Here is a 26103-nt window from a genome sequence, read left to right on the forward strand (position 1 = left end):
ATTTTGGCAATGGCAACTAAAGATAAATCAGCCTTACTTTTGGGGGAGAATTTATTTTCATAACTTGGGCTGTGAAAATTATTCCATATTATAGTTTGGATATATTAGATTTCATATAGAAGTTAAAGTAATAATGAAAGTAAGCTTAATAAGTGTTACAATAAGTGGAGTACTAAAAAGAATGTCACTAATAATAGAATTTAGTCCTTGAATTGCTGCAAAATATAATGTTGAATTATTTGCCTGGAGCAGAAATTGAGTTACTTCAAGTAAACATACACCTTGTGTTTTAAAAGTTGGCTGCTGTCTAATAGACTTTTAATCTAATTAGGTTTGATAGTCTCTTACCACAATATAGCGGATATTTGCTTTATTATTTGCTTTATTAGTTGATTATTGACCCCCAGGTAATTTACTTTCTGAAAAAGGGGATTTTGTTTTTTCTTTTTTGATATTACAATCAAGTTGCTGAAACTAATTAAAGTATTTTGGTAGAGAAAGGATTGTCTGATAATTTAGTAGTTTCCTATTGTTTCATCATCTTTTTTTTTTTGTCATAACTGAAATGTTAACTTGTTTTTCATTTAGCACAAAGATTTAACCAAAAAAAAAGTACCAAACCCTAAAACTTTAATCATTAACTTCCATTATTGATTGCGCATCTAGAGTAATGAACATAAAATACCCTGAATAAAATGTTGTGTCTAACAGCTGTTCAGTGGTGTGTTTTACCACCTTTTCTTCCAGCCTTCATCAGAAGCCTAATTTAGTATTGAGCCTTTTACAGTTTTGTGGGTAAAACACTTTAATTACCACTTTGTCAACTAGACTTTTAAATTCTCTTTATTGGTAATGTTGTAAGCTTTGAAACTTCTCAACAGAACTGTGCTATTCACATCACAAGATTGTATTTTAGGTTTAGGGAATGATCTGTATAACATAGAAATCTGAAGGAAAGTGATAATAGGTGTTAAATTCAGAGGAACTGAGAGGTTCAAGGCTCTTCCCTTTTTGAAAGAACATGGGCTAGCTCTAAATACTTGTTCCAGAGCTCATTATGGCTAACATACCCCACCCCCTTCCCAGTTCAGTTAAGCTAATGCAATAATCATTTTTCATTGTATCTTGAATTTAGAGGTGTCAGGGTCTCAGAAGTTATGTAATTTGTTGAGGAATCAAAGGATCAGAGTTTAGGTGACTCTACAAGGTGAAAGAGTAGGGATTTCAGGAGTTTTCTCTCTGCTTCTGCCTGACCTATTTATTTCTGCCCTATTCTTTAGGATATACACACAGGTTTTGAAGTGCATTCAAATTGTTCTTACCAAAACATTACTAATAATACTTGTGAAATCAGAAAGCTTTTTTGTATCATTAATATAGTTTACATTGTTCATTTCATCTTTATCTTATCCTTTGAAATTTATTCTCTTGTTTTATAATACATGCTTTATGTATGTCTTATAATATGTCTTATACATAATATGTTAATACAGGATACACATGCATATATTTTATTGAAATATACATGCATAATGTTTAATCATTTTATTTTCTTAAAGTTATATAAGCAAAGAATTGAAGAGCACTAATCTACCTTTTCTTGCTTTTTTCTGTTTTTTTCCTCTTATCTTTTTGAATCATTGCTTACTATTTTTCTCTACTTAACTACTTTTCACACTTTTTCCTAAGTCTCAGATTCAGTAATTTGTTCTTGTTAAGTAGATAAGTTAGTTCCTATGCCTCATTACCTTATTTGGTTCTCAGATGAATATTACATGTTTTCTTTAGTATAGGGGGGAGAGGCTTTTAAGTAGTATTAAAAAAAAATTACAGTAATAAAAGAGCAGAAACTAGAAACTCCACTCTGGGGAAGTTTTTATCTGAATGGATTCTTACTGTTTCTTACATTTATTCTTTATTCTTACTGTGATATAAAAGTAGTTTGGAATTCTTAAGGGACATTGAGATGTAGTTGAGAAATAACTCTGGGAAAAGAAACTTAACTTAATAAAAGACTAAGAAAGAACTTAAGAATCTGTATTGGGTTAGGGTATAAGTGAAGTCAGTGAATACTTCTCTTTTAATGATTGAAGCATTTTCCCTAAAATGTGGAGGACATGACTCAAAAGTTATTAAATCTCAATATTCCTTAGGGCTAGTTTGACAGGATGGCTTATTGTGATTTTTTAAAGTCAGTTTTTTAGTGGAAAGGGTACTAGACTTAGTCAAGAGATTTGGTAGGCTTAGTTCTACCACTAATTAATTATAAGGCTCTGGGTAAGACAGTTAATCTTTTTGGAATTTGGCTTCTTTTTGAGGGGTGGGGGGTGGGGGGATTAAATTTATTAGGTTATTAAACTAAATCATCTGTAAGGTTCTTTTTAGCTCCTAGTCTTTAATTTTATATCTTTCATTCTACTGCTATCATGAAAATGATGCTGGATGGAGAACCTAAAAGACCTCAGTTGCAAAATGTACTCTGCCAGTTAGGTAATAGCTGTTTGACCATGGGCAGCTGGTCATGTAGCCTCTCTAGTTAATCCATTTTCTTACATCTTAAAAAGGAGAAGACTGAACTAGATTTTCTGCAGTGTATGTTTCAACTTTAAATCTATGATCCACTTAAGAAATAAAAGGTTTAAGACTGAAGAAATATTGGTGGAGCTAGATATTTAGAAATCATTGGATTAAAGTATAATTAATCCAGTACAAATGATACTTCCTTAGTTATTTCTATATTTTAGTAAGAGAGAGGAGGGATGGAAAAATCTGGAGGGAATTGAATGCTAGGGAGGGCTCATAACATCCAGCCTTGCTGCAGAAAAAAAAGGGAGACAGAAATTGTAGAGGTTATGAATCTTTATAGATTTCTAGTTTTGCTAAAGCCTTAACTGATTTACCTGCAATTGAAATGTATTTTTAGCATATGAATATTTATATTTAGACATGTGGTTCTATAATTAATGAGATTTTATTTTAAATTGGGATTTATTATTAAAAAATCATTTTCCTCCAGAATATTCCTTAATTAGGAAGGATTTAATTGCAAATTAAAAAGCAAAGAGAATATTACAATTAATTTAAATGCTCTTGTTCTAGACTGTTTTATAGTAGGATAAATATGATATAATAATATAATACTTTAATTAAATTATTAAATAGGGTTCTCTGCCCTCTCACATAATTGAATAAGCCAGAAGACTTTTTTGGCTTATTTTTTTTAAGCATACAGTCTAAGTTGTGGGGATATAAAGAAAAGCAAAAAAAGACTTTCAAGGAGCTTATGGCAAAAACAATGTACCTTGAAACACTGTACAGCCAAGATAATATTGTAATACGTATATTGCACATATATACATATATGTATATGCATGTGCACACATAATAAATTGGAGTTAATCTTGTTAAATATGTTCAACTCCTCGTGACCCCAATAGGGTTTTTTTTTTTTTTTTTTTTTTTTTTTTTTGGCAAAGATACTAGAATGGTTTGCCATTTCTTTCCTCAGTTCATTTTACACATGAGGAAACTTAGGCAAATAGATTTAAATTGCAAAGCATCGTATAGCTAGTAAGTGTTTGAAGCCAGATTTGAATTTGGGAAGATGAGTCTTCCTTACTCCAGGTCCACCACTCTATTGTGCTCTCTATCTTCCCTAGAGGCGATCTTAAGAGGGAAAACAGATGAAAAATTATTGATAACATTAAGTTCATATGAACTTATTATAAGTTCATATTAAATGAAGTTCATACTAAAAATTTAAATAAGTGAATATTTTGTTTGAAATTTTTGTCATTTCTGAACATGTTTGAAAATTTCTTGACTAAATAATGTTTTCACTAAATGATGTTTTCTTTGGTTGACCAAAGCAATATCAGAACTCCTTACAACATCAGTCATAAAATTTCCATGACATGTAAAAATCACATAAGGCAGCTTTGTGAACACATTTCAATTCTGGAGCTTATAAAATTCCTTCCAATCCTGTCACAGTTTCACTTAAGAAAAAATTGTGTAGTATAAGAGATACAGGCATATATCTTTATGATGTTTTTGAAAGCTTATTTTTCTCCAGCATGATAATCACAGTGCTTAATGTGGCCAAATACAAAGAGTCTAGGATCTGAAAGATCAGAAGACTCAGAATGTGTAGCATATGAAGGGCTTTAGGGACCAAATTTCTGAGCTTTCTTCTGGCTCTAAATCTGTATCACACTGTTTAGTATCTCAAAATGTTTTGTACTTCTTATATCAGTAGTAAGATTTTGCAAGAAGTTTTCAGAGAAGTAGTATTTTTGTTTCCACTGTAATATTCAAGAAATTTTACCATTGAAGAAAGTTATAGAGAGAGGTTAGATTGCCTGATCTAATTAAGACATTTGTGACACTGTCATTATTTTGCTAAATCAACGCTACCAGTTTGGTGTGCAGACAACCAGTCCAATCTCTCTTTCCTATAACATGGAATTATAGTAACACCTACTTCAGAATGTTGTTAGGATCAAATGATGAACCATATATAGGAAGTATTTGCCCACTTACACACCAGAATCTCTGTTTTTTTTAGTGCTTTACAGATAGCTCATTTAATTCTCACAACTATCCTGGGAAGTAGTTCTGGGCACATCTTAAATCAATATATAAATGTCAGTTAATCTTCAAGATAATTTTTACTATTTTGCTTTTATATTTTAAGAAGGTTAATAAGTCAGTGTTATTAAATTGATTCTTCCAATTTTCAATTCTATTGAAAATACTTTGATTATATATGGGTCTGTATGTGTGGGGGTGGATGGGTGTGGGTGTATGTGAGAGAGAGAAAACTGCTGTAATAAATGTAATTCTCATGTTGAATCAAATGTTTTTTAGACTCAGATTTTGCTTTTAACAGAAAGAATAACCTTTGAAACAAACAAGTAAAGTGAAACAAAATAAGTGCTAGTAAAATATTAGCCATTTATAAAAAATGAATGGCAACTTTCAACTTTGGCCACTACAATCAGCCACATCTGGTTAAATTATTTGACTTTTACCTTCAAATATATGATGAACCATGTTTCCATTCTTTTCAATTTTTGTTATGTTTGTGTTCTTTAAGGACATTTTTTTTTAAGTTAACATTCACCACAAAGAACATTTAAGTGTACAAAGTAGAATAAAAAAAGAACTTGGTTGTATCTTATATATCAAATCTAATATATCCAATCTATTACGTGTAGGGTGCTTTTAAAAAAAGGACAATAAATTCAACACGGGTGTTTATAAGTTATCTCTGCTTATCTGTGCTTCTTTCTATTCTTTTGTATATTTTAAAAAATGCTTAGATGACTCTATTTTTTTGTTTTATTTTGTTTATGTGGCTCCTTTCTTCCTTTCCAGTGTAAAACTTTACTGCCTTGGATCTACTCTGCAATCCAGTTGCATTGATCTAACTTGTACACGACATTCCATTTACCTACTATATATTTTCATTTGCTGTCCTTAAAGTTTGAATTGAACCTTGAACGAGCTTAGGTTCCAGCAGGAAGCATTGGAAAGACTGAATTGTCTCTACCTTGTGACTTCCTTAGCTTGTTTCAGTGTCTTGACTAAAACCCAAAGTTTTTCAGGAAGCTTTTCTAGATCATCTTTAATATACTATAGTGGTTTCCCACTGAGACTATCTTTGTCTTGTACATATTTGTTTAAATATTATCTCCTCATTTGATTGTGACTGATTTGAAGACAGTCTGTTTTTGCCTTTCTTTTTATTCCCACACTTGTCACAACCCATAGTAAACATTTAATAAATGCTTTCTGACTTTTGCCTTGCATTTTCCCCCTTAAATCTCACATATGAATCACACAAAAATTAACATAATTCTAAAATTTTTCAGTTTGGCAATTCAGAATTTCATTTTCTTATGATTTGGATACATATATAAACACTTATATTTTTATATATATTAACTATATGTTAATAATTTAGATTTAAAAATCTAAAGGTTGTTCATTTTATCTACTGTAAGTCTATCTGTCCTTTATTTTGTCAAGAATTCTTCCTTCCCCTTCTCATTGTTGTGAAAGATTTCTCTTACTCTCTTCTGATTTTCATAAAAAAGGAAGAAGTCAAGCATGAAACTTTTGAATGAGAATATAGGGGAAGAGATTGCTTTTTTGATGAGCCAGATAATCAAGAAATACCTCTTTTGCCCCTTTCTTTCAATTCAAGCTTCTACTCTGGTATAGTTCCTCATCACCTCATGGTTATATTATTGTAGTAATCTCCTTATGTCTCTATCTCAGGTCTCTCCCCATTCTAGTCTATTTTCCCATCACCTGCCAGGCATTTTCCTAAAGCACAAACTCTAATAACTTTTACCTTCATGATCAAACATAAAATGTTCTGTTTGGCATTTAAAGTTATTCACATCCCTGGTGTCCATCTTAGATTTCTAGTTTCTTTACACTTGACTCTATATACTCTGTAATAGAAGAAGATTAGTCTGTTTCTTCTTCCTTCTACTTGTTAATCCATTTATGTTATCTGTGCCACTTTAATAGCAGGTATCTTGTGTGTACTTAATTATTTTATGTTGCCTACAGGTTTAAATAAGTAAGCTTTTTGAGAGTAGATTACTTGTTTTTTTCCTTTCATTGTATTCCTATTAGTCTAGTGCCTGACTGATTTTAAAAACTTAAAAAATTAGTTAAGCAATATTTTGAAAAATGGGCCAAATTTTATTAAGGATATTTTATCTGGAATCTTACATGTGATTTTAGCAAAAGAATAAAGAGAGAGAGCGAGTAGCTTTTATTTTCCTATCAGAATATTTATTTTTAAGTTCTCTACCCATTTCCACTTACTACTTTTTATCTAGAAATATGATCTATGTGTAGTCAGTATTTGTAAGAGTTGCAGTTAATATATAAAAAAGACAATAACATACTGTGTTCTTTTTTATCATGACAACTTCCAAAGTGGATAGAGTACTGCATAGTGTTTTGGTGTCATATTTTCTTTACATTTTACATCATTTTTACCTTACTTATTTTTAAAAGGAGTTCATAATTTGCTTTTAAGATTATTTTTATTGCTATATCACGTATGGAAAGTGAGATAAAAGTAAGAAATAGAAATCAAAATTAACATATGAAAACATTTATTTCTTCCCCCCAAAATACTAAGATTTGAGGCCAGTTTTTGTTTTTTGTTCATTTCTAGATTGGATGATACAAACATTAGCACCTACTAATTCTCTTTACCATTATTAATCTATGCTAATCCTTTTTATCAGTACAACAAGATTTATATGGCTATCTGCTCTTTTAGTATAATAATGAACTAAAATGTGTGTTCTTTGCAGTTGTGGACAGGGAAGAGAAGAAAGCTGATCTTTCCTTTTATAATCTTCAACTTTCCTTAACATTTTTATTTTAATTACCTAAATAAAATCAGCTTAACTTTCCAAGGTACCAAAAAAATCTTTTTTACCATATTTTATTTGACAAATAAATTATGAGCACACACACAAAATAAAAGGTGTAGTATTAATAATTATGTTTCATTTCTTCTCAGTACTTGGTGTCTGTTTTTATCTATTAGTTTGCTAAACGGAACCTAGACACATCTAGAAGAAATATCCAGCAACATTAACCAACATATTGTCAGCAAAATATCTCACATATACAGGGTTCTCCTTCCTGGAAAAAAGCAGGAGATGAGCTTTCTCATATCTTTTCTCTGGGGTCAGGTGTGGACGTTATACTTATACACCAATCAATTTGATTTTTAAAAAATCTTTTTTATTTATGTTGTGTTTTCATTGAGTTTGTTATTTTCCTGATTATTCATATATCTTTTCTCTGGGGTCAGGTGTGGATGTTATACTTATACACCAATCAATTTGATTTTTAAAAAATCTTTTTTATTTATGTTGTGTTTTCATTGAGTTTGTTATTTTCCTGATTATTCATAGTTGACTTTATATTAAACTTTCCATGTCTCTCAGTATTCTTCATTTTTTATTGCTTCTTAGCTAATAAGAAGCTCCTGCTAATATCATGCTCCTGCTACTGTGTAAAGTACTGAAAAAACCAAGAAAGGGAAAAGAATCCATACTTTTGAGGAGCTTCCAAACTAAGGGAGGCAACATATAAAAAATAATCTTTATACAGGATGAATTGCAAATAATCATTAGAGGGAAGGCAGTAAAATTTATAGAGATTGGGAAAGACTTCCTTTAAAGTGTAGTATTTTGGCTAAAATGTGAGGAAAACCAGGGGGCAGAAAGAGAGAGGGAGGGATGGAGAGATCTGATCAAGGAAAAGGAATGGAGGCCAGTGTCAACTAGATTGAACAACATCTGGTGGGAAGGCAGGGACTGGAGTTTGGAGTAGACCAGTAGAACATTTTGGAAGTGGGGGCTGGGAAGGAATTTGAACTTCAATTGCAAGATAATGTTTTTAAGCCTGGAGATAATAGGAAGCCACTGGAGTTTCTTGTCTGGGAAGTTGACATGATAGGATCTGCACCCCCCCCCCCCCCCCAAAAAAAAAAGTCACTGGCTGAACAGAGAATGTTTTGGAGTGGGGAGAGATGTATGGCAGAAAGCCCAACCAGCAGACTGTCATATTAGTCCAGGTCTGAATAGGTGAAGGCTCGTACCAAGTGGGTGACATTCTTGTGAAGGCGAAGGTGATAGGCATTGGCAACAAATTGGATAAAGGATGAGCTTGGAAGCCTGCAAGCCTGGGAAGATGGTGGGGCCTTCGGTAATAATAGGGAAGTTGGAGGGGAAGAAATAATGAATTCACTTTGGAATATGTTGAGATTAAGACATCTATAGTACATGCCCTAATAGGCAATTGGAGATTGGAGTTCAGTGGAGAAATTAGGACTAGATAAATAGATTGGAGAATCATTAAGATGGGAGTGATTGAATCCACGGGACCTGATGAGATCCTCCAGTGAAATAGTATATATAGAGAAGAGCAGGACCCAACAGACAGTGTGTTGTGAGACCCATACCATCATTGAACATGACCAAGATGAAGTACCAACAAAGGAGACATTTAGAAGGTAGGAGAAGAAAAGAAGCAGATAATCAGCAGTGTCAAAAACTCTAAAGAGATCAAGAAGGAGGAGGGTTGAGAAAGGCCCTTGAACTTGACAATTAAAAGATCACTGGTACTTTGAGGAATGGTGATATTTTAAGTCAGATTTTCAGGAGTTAAGAGAATAAAAGAAGAGTTAGTAGAGGGATCTTTTATTGACTCTCTTAAGGTGTTTAGACACAAAAAGTCAGAAGAGACACAAAGTAATATGAAATCTTCAGGGATTTTTCAGTATAGAAGAGACCAGGGCATGATCATAGGCAGTAGGGAAGGAGTGTGTAGACAGGGAAACCTTGAAGATAAGTACTTAAGAATAGGGATGACACAAGGGACGTAAGAGATAAAAAAGGACAATTTATACAAGTAGAGGGAAGGAGAATGATCACCTTGTCACTGAAATAGGCATGAAGGAGGAGATAGTAGCTGAAGGCTTTATAAAAGGCAGGTTTCTGCAAATGCCCTCAGGAAACTTGTAGCTGAAATTGGGGGTGTGGGGGAGAGCTCATTGGGAGCCATATAAGATTTCAAGCAAATGAAAAGGTTTGGAAGAATGTCTATGAAGAGGATAGTAAGATGGTGATTTAGTTAGGGAAGTGTTGGAGCATTTCCAAGTGAGGACATAATTGAAGTAATGTGATGTAAATTTGTAGGGAATCCAGTCTGAAGAATTGAGCAGACAGCAGATGGGCTGAAGCTTTGACAACACAATTGGTAATAAAATGGACAGAAGATTCATTAGAAAAATGTAGAGTGTAAGTGGTTCACTAAGGGCTCACACCATGGAGAAAGGAAGAAAGTATGGCTAATACTGTGTGATGATGTGGGAGAGAACTAAGGCCTAAAAGGATTGGAGGTCAGTGGAGATGAAGAGCTTCCCAGATTGGGTGATGGAAGGCAGAAGAAATGAAAAGACAGTACATAAATTGTGCTCAGATAAGGAGATTTCACAGGAATGAACATGGAGACTGCATTTCTGGAAGATGGCAAAATTAAAGGGTCTTATTGACTGGTTGAGTTTGGTTTTTAAGGGAGTATCAATATCTATGTTATAGTCCCTGAGTCAGATGACAAGAGTTAGGGAGGAGAGAGACTATAAAGTTAGGCACTGAAACTGATTAAGAAAGGAAGAGGCATGTTCAATTACCATAATTTTGATTGAATAGGAGATTAGGTTATAGGAACTTAGAAGAGGGTAACTAAATAATAGGAGGAGAATCTGGAGATTTTCACAGCACTGCACTGGAATATTCTTTTTTTTTTTCCTCTTAAAATTCTAGTTTCATTATTTTTGCCATTTTTTTTCCTTTTAAAATTTTGAGTTCTAATTTTTTCCCTTCCTCCCACCTCTTCCCTTACTCACTGAGAAGGCAAGCGTTATATATCAATTTTACATGTAAAAAAATCATGGGACATATTTCCTTATTAGCTGTATTTTTCAAAACTGCAAGATAAAAATGAGAAAAATATGTCATTTTGCACTAAGTTCATCAATTTTTCTCTCTGGCAGCTTTATAATATTTTTTCATCATGAATGCTTTGGAATTGTCTTGGAACATTACATTAATCAGAGTAGCCAAGTCTTTCATAGTTGATCATCATTACAACTTTGTTCTTTTAATGTGTAACAAAATCTTCCACTTCTTACTTCACTTGGTATCCTTTATAGATCTTGCCATGTTTTTCTGAAAGCACCCCTTCATCATTTCCTACAACACAATAGTATTCCATCACAATCATATATTACAACTTTAACCATTTTCTAACTGATGGGCATTCACTTAATTTCCAGTTCTTTGCCACCACAAAAAGTTGCCATAAATACATGGTATAGATGAAATAGTGATATTTCTGGGTCAAAAGGTAGGCACAGTTTTACATCCTTTTTGGCATAATTCTAAATTGTTTTCCAGAACAATTGGATCAGTTCACTACTCTGCTAACATTTTGTAAGTATATTTATTTTCCCTTATCCCCTTCAGCATTTGTCATTTCTGATAACCTCAAGTTATTTTAATTTATATTTCTCTTATCAACAATGATTTAGAGAACACAGACAATGGAGTGATGGGGAGGTGACAGACTGTGTATGTGTGTTTTCCCTCTTGGAATAATGAGTGGGATGCACACATTGCATGCAAATCCCTTACCTCTCATTTCTTCCTCCACTATAAAACTTCTTCCTTGTGTGTTTCTTTTATGTGAGAAAATCTCGCTGGTTCTATCTCTCTCTTTCCTTCTCCTCCCAATGCATCTTTCTCATCCCCTCTCCCCACTACTCCCCTTCCCATTTTAATCTTCCCAACAGGACCAACACAACACCATACACCAAGATAAGATCAAAATGGGTCCATGATTTATGCATAAAGAACGAGATTATAAATAAATTAGAGGAACATAGGATAGTTTACCTCTCAGACTTGTGGAAGACAAAGGAATTTTTGACCAAGAAGAACTAGAGATCATTATTGATCACAAAATAGAAAATTTTGATTATATCAAATTAAAAAGCCATTGTACAAACAAAACTAATGCCAACAAGATTAGAAGGGAAGCAACAAACTGGGAAAACATTTTTACATTTAACGGTCCTGATAAAGGCCTCATTTCCAAAATATATAGAGAATTGACTCTATAAGAAATCAAGCTATTCTCCATTTGATAAATGGTCAAAGGATAGGAACAGACAATTTTCAGATGATGAAATTGAAACTATTTTCATTCATATGAAAGAGTGTTCCAAATCACTATTGATCAGAGAAATGCAAATTAAGACAACTCTGAGATACCATTACACACCTGTCAGATTGGCTAAGATGAAAATAATGATGAATGTTGGAGGGGATAAGGGAAAACTGGGACGTTGATGCATTGTTGGTAGAGTTGTGAATGAATCCAACCATTCTGGAGAGCAATCTGGAATTATGCCCAAAAAGTTATCAAACTGTGCATACTCTTTGATCCAGCAGTGCTACTACTGAACTTATACCCCAAGGAGATACTAAAGAAGGGAAAGGGGGGACACCTGTATGTGCCATGTGGCAGCCCTGTTTATAGTGGCCAAAAACTGGAAAATGAATGGATGCCCATCAGTTGGAGAATGGTTGGGTAAATTGTGGTATATGAATGTTATGGAATATTATTCTGTAAGAAATGACCAGCAGGATGAATACAGAGAGGCTTGGAGAGACTCACATGAACTGATGCTGAGTGAAATGAGCAGAACCAGGAGATCATTATGTACTTCAACAACAATACTGTATGTAGATGTATTCTGATGGAAGTGGATTTCTTTAACAAAGAGAAGATCTGATTCAGTTCCAATTGATCAATGATGAATAGAATCAGCCACACCCAGAGAAGGAACGCTGGGAAATGAGTGTAAACTGTTTGCATTTTTGTTTTTCTTTCCAGGTTATTTTTACCTTCTGAATCCAATTCTTCCTGTGCAACAAGAGAACGTTCGGTTCTGCACACATATATTGTATCTAGAATATACTATAACATATTTAACATATATGAAACTGCCTGCCATCTAGGGGAGGGGGTGAAGGGAGGGAAGGGAAAAGTTCGAACAGAAGTGAGTGCAAGGGGATAATGTTGTAAAAAATTACCCATGCATATGTACTACCAATAAAAAGTTATTAATAATAATAAAAAATCATCCCAACATAATTGACTCACACTCTTTTCTATCTAGATTCCTTTTTTAAATATCCTAACAATGATAAAGTTCTTGAGTTAATTGTATCATCTTTCCATGCAGGAATGTATTGACTCACACTCTTTTCTATCTAGATTCCTTTTTTAAATATCCTAACAATGATAAGGTTCTTAAGTTAATTGTATCATCTTTCCATGCAGGAATGTAAAAACAGTTCAATTTTATTGAATCTCTTATGTTTATTCTTTGATGTTAAATTTTTTTACACTTCTTTTGAGTCTTGTGTTTAAATATTAGAATTTCTATGTATTTCTGGTCTTTTCATTAGGAATGCTTGAAAGTTCTCAGTTTTGTTAAATATCCATTTTTCCTCTAAATGATTATAATCACTTTTGTTGATGTGACTTTAAAAAGGTTCAATAGGTATCATTTCTAGGTAATTTAATCATTTTGTCAATAAGCCCAGCAAGTTATTAATGAAAGAATGGTCATTTAACAATTTCTTAGACCAGAGATTTTTAATGGTAGTTGGGTCACAGTTTACATGTCCTTTGAAGGGTGCCTCCTTAATTCTGATTGGTTAACTAAGTTGGAGATATAGGCTGTGTTGGGAGTACAAAACTTAGGTCACTCAGATCTTAATAATGCGAATAACATTTCCCCATATTTGTCTGAGAAAACACAGGGAGCAGGAATACACCGGTAGCATAAACTTAGAATTTCTTTTACTGTGTAATTAAATCTTTGTTTGGGTAAACCTCTTAAGAGAGATTTCCCACATTGGTTGGTTGCTGGATGAGGAAGTAGAATTGGTCCTAATACAAGAAAAATATTCATTTCTCACACTGTGCAGATTATTTTTGGTTGTAATCCTAGCTCCTTTGCCTTCTAGAATATATTCCAAATCCTTTGCTCCCATAATGTGAAATCTGCTATATCTTTTTGTGACCTTGACTGTGGCTCCACAATATTTGAATTGTTTTTTTTTTTTTTTTTTTGTTTGTTTGTTTGTTTGTTTGTTTTTTGCTGATTTGATTTGTGAGCTCTGGAATTTGGTTATAATATCAGAGAATGATCTCTGAATTCTTTCAGTTTTCATGTTACCTTCTGGATCTAAGATGTTGGAGCTGTTTTCCTTTATGAATTTTTTTTGAAATATGGTATTTAGGTCCTTTTAGAAATTATGGCTTTCATGTAGATCAGTGGTTGTGAATAACCTTTCCTCAGTGTCACTTGTTTTTCTGATGAAATATTCCACATTTTCTTTTTTTCATTCTTCTGAATTTGTTTAGTTTTTGTTTTGATGAATTAGTTTCTACTTGCCCAATTCTAGTGTTTAAGGAATTGTTTTCTTCAGTGAGCTCTTGTATGTACCTCTTTTTCTATTTGACCAATTCTGCTTTTTAAGATGTTCTTTCCTTCAGTGGATTTTTGTGCCCTCTTTACCATTTGGCCAGTTTTATTTTTTAAGGTGATAATTTTCTTGAGTATTTTTGGTTTCTCTTTTACCATGCTGTCAATTGTTTTGAAGATCAAATTTTCTGTTCAGCTCTGAACTTTTCATCAAAAAATAATTGAAATTCTGTTATTTCATTGAAGGTCCATCTTTCCCCCAGAAAGATAGTGCTTAGTTTTGCTGGATAGTTGATTCTTTGCTGAGTTTGGACTTTGCCTTCCAGAATATCATATTCCAGGCCCTTTGATCCTTTAAAGTGGAAGCTGCTAGATCTTGGATAAACCTGATTGTGGCTCCTCAATAATATATTTTTTGTCCTGGCTGATTGTAATATTTTTTTCCTTATCTGACAATTCTGGAATTTAGCTACAGTATTCCTTGGAGTTTTCCTTTTGGAGTCTCAGGAGATGATTGGTGGATTCTCTCAATGGCTTATTTTACCCTCTGGTTCTAGGACATCAGGGCACTTATCCTTGATGATTTCTTGAAAGATGTTATCCAGGCTTTTTTTCATCATCGTTTTCAGGTAGTCCAATATTTCTTACATTGTCTCTCCTGGATCTGTTTTCCAGGCCAGTTGTTTTTCCAGTGAGGTATTTTACATTTTCTTCTATTTTTAAAATTTTTTGGTTTTGTTTGACTGATTCTTGATGTCTCATTGGGTCATTCACTTCAATTTATTCAGTTCTAATTTTTAGGGAATTATTTTCTTTGGTTAACTTTTTTTTACCTCCTTTTGCATTTGGCCAATCATACTTTAAAGCAGCTGTTTTGTTCATTGGATTTTTCTAAGCCATCATTCAACATCCCTTTAATCCTTAGTTCCCTTTTCTGTAAAAGTGGGATAAGAACCTGCAAGTAAGAATTTGTTGGGAAGCTCAAATGGTCATGTTTGTAAAACACTTGGCAAAAATATCAGGTCTCATTGATTCTAAGATTAATTATTATAAAGATCTTCCTCTTCAGATGGACCAAACATCAGAAATTTGATGGCTCTTGAGAACACAATACAACTCCCTGTACACAAGGGAGTCCCTTTTATAGTTTTATATAATAAAGGTCATCTGGCTTCTGTTTGAAGATTTCCATTAAAGGGGAACCCATCACTCCCATCCTGCTTTTGAACCCTGGTATTTGTTCAGAAATTTCCCTTACCATAAAATCTAAATTTGACTCTCTGCACTTGAGAAGTAGTGTGATGAAGGGTAGAAGTATAACACTCCACATATATATAATTGGGAAATATTTAACAAATAAGAATACCACATAGAAAATGTTTTAATATGTGATTTTCTAAATCAGTATTTAAGCTAGGATCCTTTTCTGTTTGAGTTTAACAATACTGGTGTGGGGAACAGAGTGCTGGACCTGGACCTAGAATTAGGAAAACCTACATTCGAATCCAGCTTCAATCACTTCCCCTATCTAGGCCTCAGTTTCTCCGTGTTTAAAATGATGTGATTAGTTATGCTGTCTGAGAGTTCTTCAGTCTATCATCCTCTGAATTTCTACTTCTTTTTCCTGGTTCTACTTAATAGGGCCAAACAGAATAAATCAAATATTTTTTTCCACATGATAGCCTTTCAGAAATTTAAACATTGCTAATTTTGTAGCACTCCCAACCATCCATTTCAAGCTTCTCTTCTTGATTAAACACTCCAGTTCCTTGGACTTTTCATGACCTAGACTTATGATTTTCCATCTTACTCTACTAATTGACTTTTAGTACTCCCCCCCCCCCGTGTGTCTTTTTTAAATTGATGTCCCCAGAAATGAATATAATATTGCCAGTATACAGAAACATTGTCTCTTTTTATTCCTAGAAGCTTTGCTTTCTTAATGTAGCCCAAAACCTCATTAATTTCCCCCCTGCCACTTTACAATATGAACCCCCTTTTTTATAATCTTGTTTCTTTTGGAAACCAAATAAAAGACGTACATTTCTCCCTGCCTATTTTCATCTTCTTTGATTACCCTGTCAAGATATTTTGAGATATTGACTTTGTCATACAGATGGTTAACTATCTCTCTCAGCTTTGTGGCATCTGTAAATTTGATAAGCATACCATCTGTGCTAATATAATATAAGCTACTTGGAAATGAGGATCCCACTCCCCCCATTTTTTGGATATTTTTGGACCCAGTACCTTGCACATAGTAGGTGCTTAATAAATAAATGTTCCAACCCTCACTACTTTGACTCATGGGAACTACTTTGCTAAATCTAGCAGTACTAAGTAATGCTATTTTACTGATATGTATTTCCCTGTCTGATTTGCTGATAAAAAAATGCTGTCAAAAGTAGTAATAAAAAACATAGCTACTAGTTAGATTATATTGAAAGTTTATTTTCTGTTTCTTCATATATCATGCTTTAATTTTAAGTTAAGAACTAATTCTTCCTCTTCCTTCCTTCCTCTTGCCTTCCTCCTCATGTTAAATCTTGATTTCTTAATAAAATTAAATTGTATTTTATAACTTATTTTTGTCTTAAAAACTACAAAGGAACAGCTGTTAGAACATGAAAAATAAGCTCCTGCTATCTCCTTTTCCTTCTCTCTGTCCCCATGTAGAACTAGGGTATCATGTGTAAACAACTAACTTATAATTATGATGTGGAATTCAAATTAATTACCCTTTTTTATTTACATTTTGAAAATTTATTTAAATTTTCATTTAAAGTTGTGATAGAATGTAATAATAATCCAGTTCAGTCTTAATGGTTTATTATCCAATGTTGATAATTTTTCTTAGAAAGAAGAAAACAGTTGGACATCAGAATTATATATAATTAGTCATAAAAGAATTAATCTTACTGTGATAATAATCCAAATAAATAACTCACTACTGATAGTTATTTAAAAAAATTATTATACGAGTTTTTATGCAGTAAATTGCTGGTATGAATAATCTTCATGTGGAAATGTCTTAAAAAATGCAAAACTACAAGGTTTGGGTGGGTTTTTAAAAAAAATAATTATATTAATATAGAATCAGTAATGTGGTTTTGGTTTTCTAGGAGGAGGAACTAAATACAAACTTTTATCATTATATATAGAACCAACTATAATAATAGTTGCTTTTTAAATATCTGGAGTAGTGAGTCTTTTTCTCTCCTTTTTTTTTTTTTTTTTTTTTTTTTTTTTAAAGCCATAGATAGTAAGCAAAAGAAATCAAGATCAAGATCTGGAAGTAAGAAAAAAGTATTGCCATTACCTCATGGTGCTGATGATATTTACATTCTGAGATGCAGGTATGCTTTTTGCTTTAACAGTTTAAAAATTTTTTTTTAACATAGATTAAAATTTTTATTTTGAAGGGAAAAATTGTTTTGAAAGAAAGGTATCAAGAGTTAATAAGGACAATATATGATGTTTCTGAGTTGAAAAAGCAAGCAAGAAAAAAAAACTTTGTTTTTTATAATTTGTCAGTAATTTGGGTGATTTGATTTCAGAACATACTTGACGACATTTCTAATTCTAAATCCTCAATCTATATTATTTTGAAATATAGGGCATCAGAGATATAAATTGTACTGTCTTCTACATTTTGTAATATTATCTATTTCTGAGAAACTATTCATTTAGAATATTGTTAAAGCTATATTTACATTTTTTGAACTGTATTCCAAAATCTAGTAGAAGATAATGGAAACATTTTTATCTACCAGATTTTTTTGAATACCCTTTCCTATGTAATCCTGCCTCCTGATGATGATGGAAGGCAAGAACTCTTGAGAATGGTTATTGAAATCCTTATTTTATTGGGCATGTATTGAGGTTCTGTCCTCACATTTCTTTATGAACAGTTCAGAATGGTCATTGACCATTGTCTGGAATATTTATTTTTCAGAAGTCTGGCATGCTAAAATTTAGACTTAAAATAGTTAGAAAATCTTTTCCCCTATACCCATTTCAAAAGTAATGTCTCATTCAAATTATCCTTATGCATCTTAAATCTTCCTTTGTTTCATTATTTGTCATCCCTTCCTCATGACATTATAATTTCCTTTGGGAGCGGGGTGGCCTATGATGTGTACATCTTTCATATTTGTATACCTACCATATCTTTTTAGAGTAATTTCCTTCAGGGATTTAAATTTTTTTAAACTAACTTATGTCTTCTGAAACTGGAAAAACCATTTTATTTAATTAACGCCCTCTTAATGCTGTTCTGGTTCATTATATATTCTTTGGTTTAATCAAACCTGACCTTAACTAAAGTTAATTATATTATTGATGAGATTGTTTTGAATATCTTGTACATACAGGTTTTGTGGCCTGGTCTTTCGAGGACCACTGTCTGTTCAGGAAGACTGGATCAAGCACTTACAGCGACATATTGTGAACGCTAACCTTCCCCGGACAGGAGCAGGCATGGTAGAAGTCCCACCACTACTTAAAAAGCCTGCTTCTATTACTGAAACTTCATTTTCTTTATTGATGGCAGAAGCAGCATCATAGAACAAGGAAACCTTTTGAATAACAAATTTGAATTGGATGTAAATTTGAAATACTGTGTCATTTTTTTTTAAAATTGCTACATTAAATTATCTGTTTATAAATTCTAAAAGCAGGAAAACGGGGAAAGTGAATTACAGTGACATCAGAGCAAATTGAGTACTTTAAAGCAGTTACAGTAAGTAGTCTTTATATTTTATATAGGGTGGAAGATGTGTTTTTAAGGTTTACTAAGTTTTTGTCAGTTAACTATGTCCAATATCAATAACAAGATCATTACGCGTAAGCAGCCATTTATCAATTGTTGCACATGGGTACTTAGAGACAGACTTTATTGAAAAATTATGTTCTCTGCAGTGTTACCAGAATCAAGGCTCTGTTTTTCCCCCAAAAGAGACTTGCATAGTAAAATAAGATATTATATTTTGTTTGTATGTATGTAGTGTTTTGTACAATACCAGAAACTGCTAACTAAATTCACTCAATTTAGGGCATTAAATATCATGTACTTAATAGTTCAAGAGACTGTTCACTCAAATAGGGCAATGAGTACTATTCTATTTAGATGTGTAAGTGTTTTTTTAAAAAAAAAAATCACATGAAAAGGTTTTTTTTTTTTTTTTTTTTTTTTTTTTTTTTTTTTGTACTAAAAGTGGAGGGAGATTTGTTTAAACAAATATTTCTAAAAGAAATATGTACATAGTACTGGAAATTATTTGTGGTAAGGAAATATTCTTTACTCCAGTTGCATTTCTCAGACAATAAAGTGGTGCATCCATGCTACCTCCTACTTTGTCAACAAAGATGCTATTTACCCTTTACATTTTTGTATCATAATAGATTGAAATCTAACTCTTTATTGCAAGACATCCTTTTGTTAACAGACTTGTTTCTTTTTTGATGTTTTACTTAAAATTTGACTTGCTTACGAGACGGTTTTGCCTCTTTACTACTTTATTTAACACTGTAGAAATGTACTACTAATAATAAATGATGCTCACTACACCATTTAGAATAGCTTTCTTCATTTATAATTTGTTCCAAATTTGATCATTTCAGCAAAATTTAGTACATCAATTGATATGTTTCTACATATGAAGAGAATGTTTACAACTTAAATTTTAGAACTTGTTTTGGATGTAATTATATGTACGAAAATTGTGTAACACTATGCTCTTGCTAAGGACCGCCATTATGGAGTTACTGAAATAAATGTGCTGTGAGGATAGAACATATGGTGCAGATGTCTTGGTCATGATAAATTGTAAATGTTTATTTACAAAGTCTCCAAAAGTGGTTTAATTTTCTTCAGTAAATCAGATTTTTTTTTTAAATACAAGTTTTTGTATTCAAATACAATTTCATTTTGTTCATGTAGGATGGCTAATACTGTAGTTAGACCAAGGATATGCATTGATACTTTCTTTATTTGTAAATAAAGCAGTTAAAATGAGGTGTATTTTGGTAGAGTATATACATACCTCACTGCCAGTGAAATTGCTTTCTTATGGTATATCTCCTTACCAGAAAAATCTCTAAATAAAAAAGTTTAAAGAAATATAAATGTCTATAATTTGAAGCATTTCTTATTTTCAGTAGTGTAAATCAGTTCATTTGATATTTTCTTGATTTAAATTAGATATTCACTTATTCTAAAAGAAATAAATTTTTTATCGTTCACCATTGTTCTGGAAGAACATTGCATTGATGATTATAAAATAACACAGGCAACGTCTTTATTGATTGAAAAGATGACTTTTATTTCTCTCTATAATCTAAAACTGACATAGCATCAGCTTCCTTACCTATAATATGAGAAGTTTGGACTGTTCCTTTTCATACTAACATGCTATGGGTTTTTGATTTTGTTGCTTTCCAAGTGAAGCCTGAAAACCAGAACTTTTGCTTTCCTTTCTTTAAGGTTGCTTTAAAAAAAAAAAAAAGAATTAACCTGTATTTTATGGGATCATTTCATCTCAAATTATTTCTTCAGGTTCAGAAATAAACACTTAGATAGACTTTATATCAGAAATAAATACTTACATAGACATGATAAAATTAGGGCAGTAGATAGAGAATTTAAAAATAAACTATCTTTTATTATGATATTTACATAGGATAAAAAAGAAAACCATTAAGAAGATGTTTAGCTGTACCAGAATTTAAGTATCTGTGAAAAATAAAGCACATTTTCATAATTTGTCTTCTAGTGGAGATGTTGACAAATGACTTCTAAATTTGTACAATCACTTGATTCCTAGACCTATGTGGTTGTGGTCAGTTTTCCTTTGGAGAAACTTGGTAGCACAGTGGGAAGAGTGCTGGACTTGGTGTCAGGAGTAACCACAAATCCCTACTTGTCTCTGACACTGAGGGTCTTTGCATAAATTTGGAGCTGGAAGGAACCTCGAAGGTCATCTCTTTCCTCATATCTTTACCCATTTTCACAAAATTTAGGAAATGAATATTTACAAAGTGATGCTTGGTATAGGACTATTAGCAGCTCAGGAAATCTGGTTAGATCACATATAGGAAGCAAGTGGTATTTAAGCTGAGTTAGGGATTCCCTGCATGGTGCAAGTTAAGAAGGAACACATTTTAGGAATGAGAGACAAGCAGTTTATATAGTAGTGTGAAAAATAGAGGTGGGATGTGACATATGCAAGAAAGCCACATGTACGGTAGAAGCAATATGAGTAAAGGTACTATCAGATTTTGAAAGGTCTTACAGAGGAGTTTGTTTTTATCCCTCTCTAGAGACAGAATAGTGTTATTTCCTTAACAGAATAATGTGGTTAAATCTGTGATTTCAGAAAAAGGTGATGGCCATAGGAGTAAAAGAAAGGGGGATAAATGTGAGAGATATTGTGGAGGTAAAATCAAAGACTTGGTAATCGATTTCTGTGAGGCAGAATAGAGAAGGATAAATTGAGTACGACTCTGAGGTTGAAAACTTAGGTGACTGCTGAGATTGATGGTGTCCTCAACAGAAATGTGAAAGTTCAGATTTGTTGGAAAAGTGGAATTATTTTGTCCCCTTCCTTCCCCCACCTTTTTTTTTTTTTTTTGGTTTGTTTTTACTTCCCTCCCTTCCCCCCTAACCTCCAGCACCTGGTATCGTTCACAGACTATGGACTATAGTATATAATCATTTGCCTCTAACATATTGCACCTTAGGCCCAAAATACCCACTTTTATCATTTAATGTATCATTGTGATTTTCAGTAATATTGAGAAAATTTGACTTTTTCAGCATTGATTACAAAAAGAGAAACTCCCAAAGCATGTCTATGTCAAATAGTGAATTTACCTTTCTTGATATTGCATTAGAATTAAAACTTCCACTCCAAGAAATCTCTGTCTCTCTGTCTCTCTGTGTCTCTCTCTCTGTCTCTCTCTCTCTCTCTCTTTGTCTCTCTCTCTCTCTCTCTCTCTCTCTCTCTCTCACACACACACACACACACACACACACACACACACACACATATTTTATCCCCTTTCTCTTATGGCTATCTTCCTATTTCAGGCTTGTCTCCTGCCTGACTGGCTGCAAACTGATCTTGCTGCCTCAAATCTCTGCCTTTGTCATCCATGCTCTACTCACTTACCAAATGGAAATTTTGAAATCACAGATTTACCACATTAGTCTCCTAAGGAAAAAAACAAAAAACAAAAAACAATTTACCTCTGCTTTTTTACTTAAGAAAGTTGAACAATATTATTTATCTTCTGAACACTGTTTAAGTGGATAAGTTATTCTGAACTGAATATTTGTGACAGTCTTCTTATAGTTTCACATTCTTAACCATTGTCAGATTCCTTCATTTGTTATTCCCTATTCTTTAATTTTTCCATTTATACATACCCTTTTTTTTTGTTTGTTTTAGGGAACAGCTTGGGCGGCCTTATTTTCTTCCTCTTGTTAAACTTTGGGGCCACTTAACTGTCCATCTGCCTTTTCTATCAATATATTTGTTGTGTTGGACGGTGCATCCACTTCTACACACCAGAGATTGCACAAAGGACATTTGTCATTCACTTTTTTCTAACTCCTTGGGTTGTTAGGACAAACATTTTGCGTAGTTTAGCATTTTATTTGGTCTACTCTATAGCACATTAATATCCACCCCCAAAATAATACATGTATTTTTCTAGAATATAAGATAGAACATTATTAATTGTGGTATAATGTCAGTTTTCACTAAAAGGAAGAAAAGTATTTGCCTTTTTGGCAGTTTTGGGGCATGAAAGGAATAAGGGAAGAAAAGTGATTGATCATAGCAATTAGTATGCTTTCTTATTTTGTTCTGGCAACACACTTCTTAAATATTTTGGGCACAGTATGTCATTTTGAATATAGTGCTAGAAAACTGAGAGTCAAAAACTGGATCCCAATTCTCATCCTGATAACTAGTTGATTTGATTGTGGACAAGTAATTCAACTTATTTTAAAAGCCCTTGGGTGAGTTTTTCAGACCATGAATTATATATCCTACCAGTTTGATGGAAGGGGCTCACATACCAGTAAGGTCCTTCATGTTTATAAATCATAACTTTAGTCACATACAACTTTTTATCCAATTCTCTTGCAAATTGGTTTAATACTTTTTTAGCACCTTAAAGGAATGGTGTAATGAGTAGAAAATTGGGAAGATGGTTCTCTTCCCTCATTACTAATTATATATCACCTATTTATGGGAGGACTGCCAAATATATGGAAGCCGTACAACTTGGTAAGAGAATTTGTTGTCGAATGGATTGTTGCTCTCTGTTTTTTCTTGTTTTGGAGGATAATTAATAAATCCATTAAAATTTGTACTTATAAATAAATACACAAATGAGGTTTCCATCTTTTGAAAATGAGATGAAAACAGTTTCTGAGTACTGATTTCTTGTAAAATAAACTGCATGTCAGACTGCAATTGTTTTTGGATAGTTTTGCAAGTCAATATGTTTATATTGTGCTTTACTCAAAAGATGGCAAAACTTAGGTGATTTAAGTACTTGACATAATCCATGAAAAGTGTAATTCTTTAATACATGTTTCATTAAGAAATGGAAAACTAAAGTATTTAAAAAAAAATACTCTTGTTGCTAAAAATTAACTCCATGTTTATGTCTTTGTTATGTTTGTTCATTTAGTTTTGTAATTATTTTTTAAAATATTTGCTAAATGTTCTTACCAGATGATATTTATTATTATTCAATTACTTTATATTATACTATGCTTTCCTTGTGCCTTGAAGACAAGATTATCCAAGCTAATAATTGAAAAGATCTGTTGCAGTACCATTTCAGAGTTGGAACATGATTCCCTAGAGATGAAAGAATATTATGCCTGATTATGTTTTGTATACTTAAAACTTTTATCATTCTGTAGAACTTTTAATTTCATTGAGAAATCTGTAGACACTGACCCAGCGTGATGAAAGCATCAGTTATTCCTGCTAATTTCCCACCCAGAAGTTAAATACAGACGAGGACTTCAGTCTCTTCATTAGGGGGCCTCATGTTTCTCATGTACTTTTAAGGTTCCCCCTTTCCTCTATTAGACATCTGCTACTGTCATATTTTCTCCTCGTGAGACAGCAGGCAAATGGCCTTCTCCAAGACCAAAGCCAATGTTACTCTTTGAATGAGCCATCAGGGGACACAGACAACCTGCCATGGGGTTGAACACTTAAACGCTTCCACAAGAAGAGACTTCCTCCTAAACCTGAGGATTCCATATGGCAACAAGAGCCGAGTGCCACCCCTACTCCTGATATTTTTCTGGCACTTTTCTCTAAAGCATTTATTCCTCGTTATGAATCTAGAAGGACAATATGATACCTTTGTCTGTCTAACTCGGTGCATAGCCTGTACATAGTAGGTGCTGAATAAATGCTTGTTTAGTTGTCGTTGGAAAAAGGTTCATGCAACACTTGGCTGGTGTGTTTTGTTGATGATCTCTTAAATGTTTTAAAAAGGTTCCCCTGAGACATCAATTTTTTGAGTTTACTTAGAACTTTTCTGAAATATCTTTCTTGCTATCTCCTTTGATTAGAAGGGGACAGTTGAGTGAGTAAATGTCATAGAGTTCACGGGCTTTTTGGTGCTGCTTTTTACCTTGGGTAACTTCAGTATTAATTTAATGGACTGGTAAAAGTAGTTTAATGATAATCCTGCCATTCTGTTTTCAGGTTTTTTCTGTCATTGAAGAATCAAAGAGAATAATGAAATGGTTCATTTTAGCAGACAAGATTAGAAAAGGTGGAGGATGGGGAAGGGGGATGGTAAGCATTTTCCTAAATGCGTGTTTATTCCTAAAACCAAAAAGAGACCTGACAAATCTATTTAAGTCATTTTCACCTTTAACTGTTCATCTGATTTGAATTTGCTCCTTTCAGATTGTAGCCCATTTTTGCAACTTGTACCTTTTTTTCTCCCCTTAAAACCTTCATATCACTACCTGTGCTGTTGCATTTGTGACCTGGGCTTTTCTTACTAATGTTGCAGTATCTTTCTTCAAATAAAGTGATTGAGATTGATAGAGGGAGATTCTACTCCCTATCCTAAGCTGAGAGAGTATTATAACTAAGATAATTAATCCATAATTTTTATTGAGGTTTGAATTTGCCTTTGTACTTAATACATTATGGTTTTTCCCTCTTCTAATGTTAATTGAAGTAAAGCTACATTTATTTGGATTTCAAATAATAATGAAGTCTTCTAGCTTTCTTTGGAGGATATTGAGAGAAGAGGTAGCACAATTTGTCCTTTATTGAGAATCTAATGATAATTATTGATGTTATTTATATAATGACTTAAAATATTCACATGTTTATGATATCTTGATTCCTATAGTAAGCCTATGAGGTAAGTGCTATTATTTTCCCCATTCTACAGATAAAGAAACGGAGGCTGAAAGAATTTAAGTGATTTGCTCATTTTCACATAGCTAATAAAGTGGAAGCTGGATTTAAACTCTAGGTCTAGTGCTCCCAACCCACTGTGCTCCCCTAAATGTCTCAAGTGACAGGTAAATACATTTATATTAGGAATTATCTTTATTCACAAAATTAATTTTAGGGGTATTTTAATAGGCTTACTTCACATATCTTTTAATGTTTTCTAATTTCTATCCTTTTAAGATGGTGTAAGGAGACCTGATATTCATGATAATGACCTTGAAGCCCTTTACTTATCTAAAGTCCATTCTGAATCCCTCTCCTCCCAAGAAAAACTAAATCCAGTTTTATTTCTTAATATCATTAATTTCTCTTATCTTTTTAAAACTTGTAATCTATATTGGGTATAAATGGCAATACTTTGCTAAATTAAAATTCATTATAATTCTATAAACTTTTAAAACATCCCATTTCTAAACTATTTAGATTAATGGAAAGTTATTTAAATTTAGAATCATGTCTGTATATGCTTTTTCTTTT

The 26103-nt window shown here is 32.7% G+C and overlaps 1 protein-coding gene across 5 annotated transcripts in view; it reads left to right on the forward strand.

Annotated features, from left to right (window-relative positions):
* ZNF644 (zinc finger protein 644) overlaps positions 1 to 26103 on the forward strand; it is a 110239-nt gene that overhangs the window by 76286 nt on the left and 7850 nt on the right. For 3 of the 5 annotated variants that reach the window (XM_031969339.1, XM_031969341.1, XM_031969340.1), the window contains exons 4-5: positions 17364 to 17466; positions 18484 to 20594. In XM_031969339.1, the coding sequence (XP_031825199.1) occupies positions 17364 to 17466; positions 18484 to 18676 (296 nt within the window). In that variant the 3' untranslated portion in view covers positions 18677 to 20594. Of the gene's footprint in view, positions 1 to 17363; positions 17467 to 18483; positions 20595 to 24855; positions 24949 to 26103 lie in introns of those variants that run through there. The other 2 variants (XR_004234301.1, XR_004234302.1) reach the window with 2 other exon arrangements.

Source organism: Sarcophilus harrisii, chromosome 4 (genome assembly GCF_902635505.1).
Source record: "Sarcophilus harrisii chromosome 4, mSarHar1.11, whole genome shotgun sequence".
NCBI classification, from domain to species: domain Eukaryota; kingdom Metazoa; phylum Chordata; class Mammalia; order Dasyuromorphia; family Dasyuridae; genus Sarcophilus; species Sarcophilus harrisii.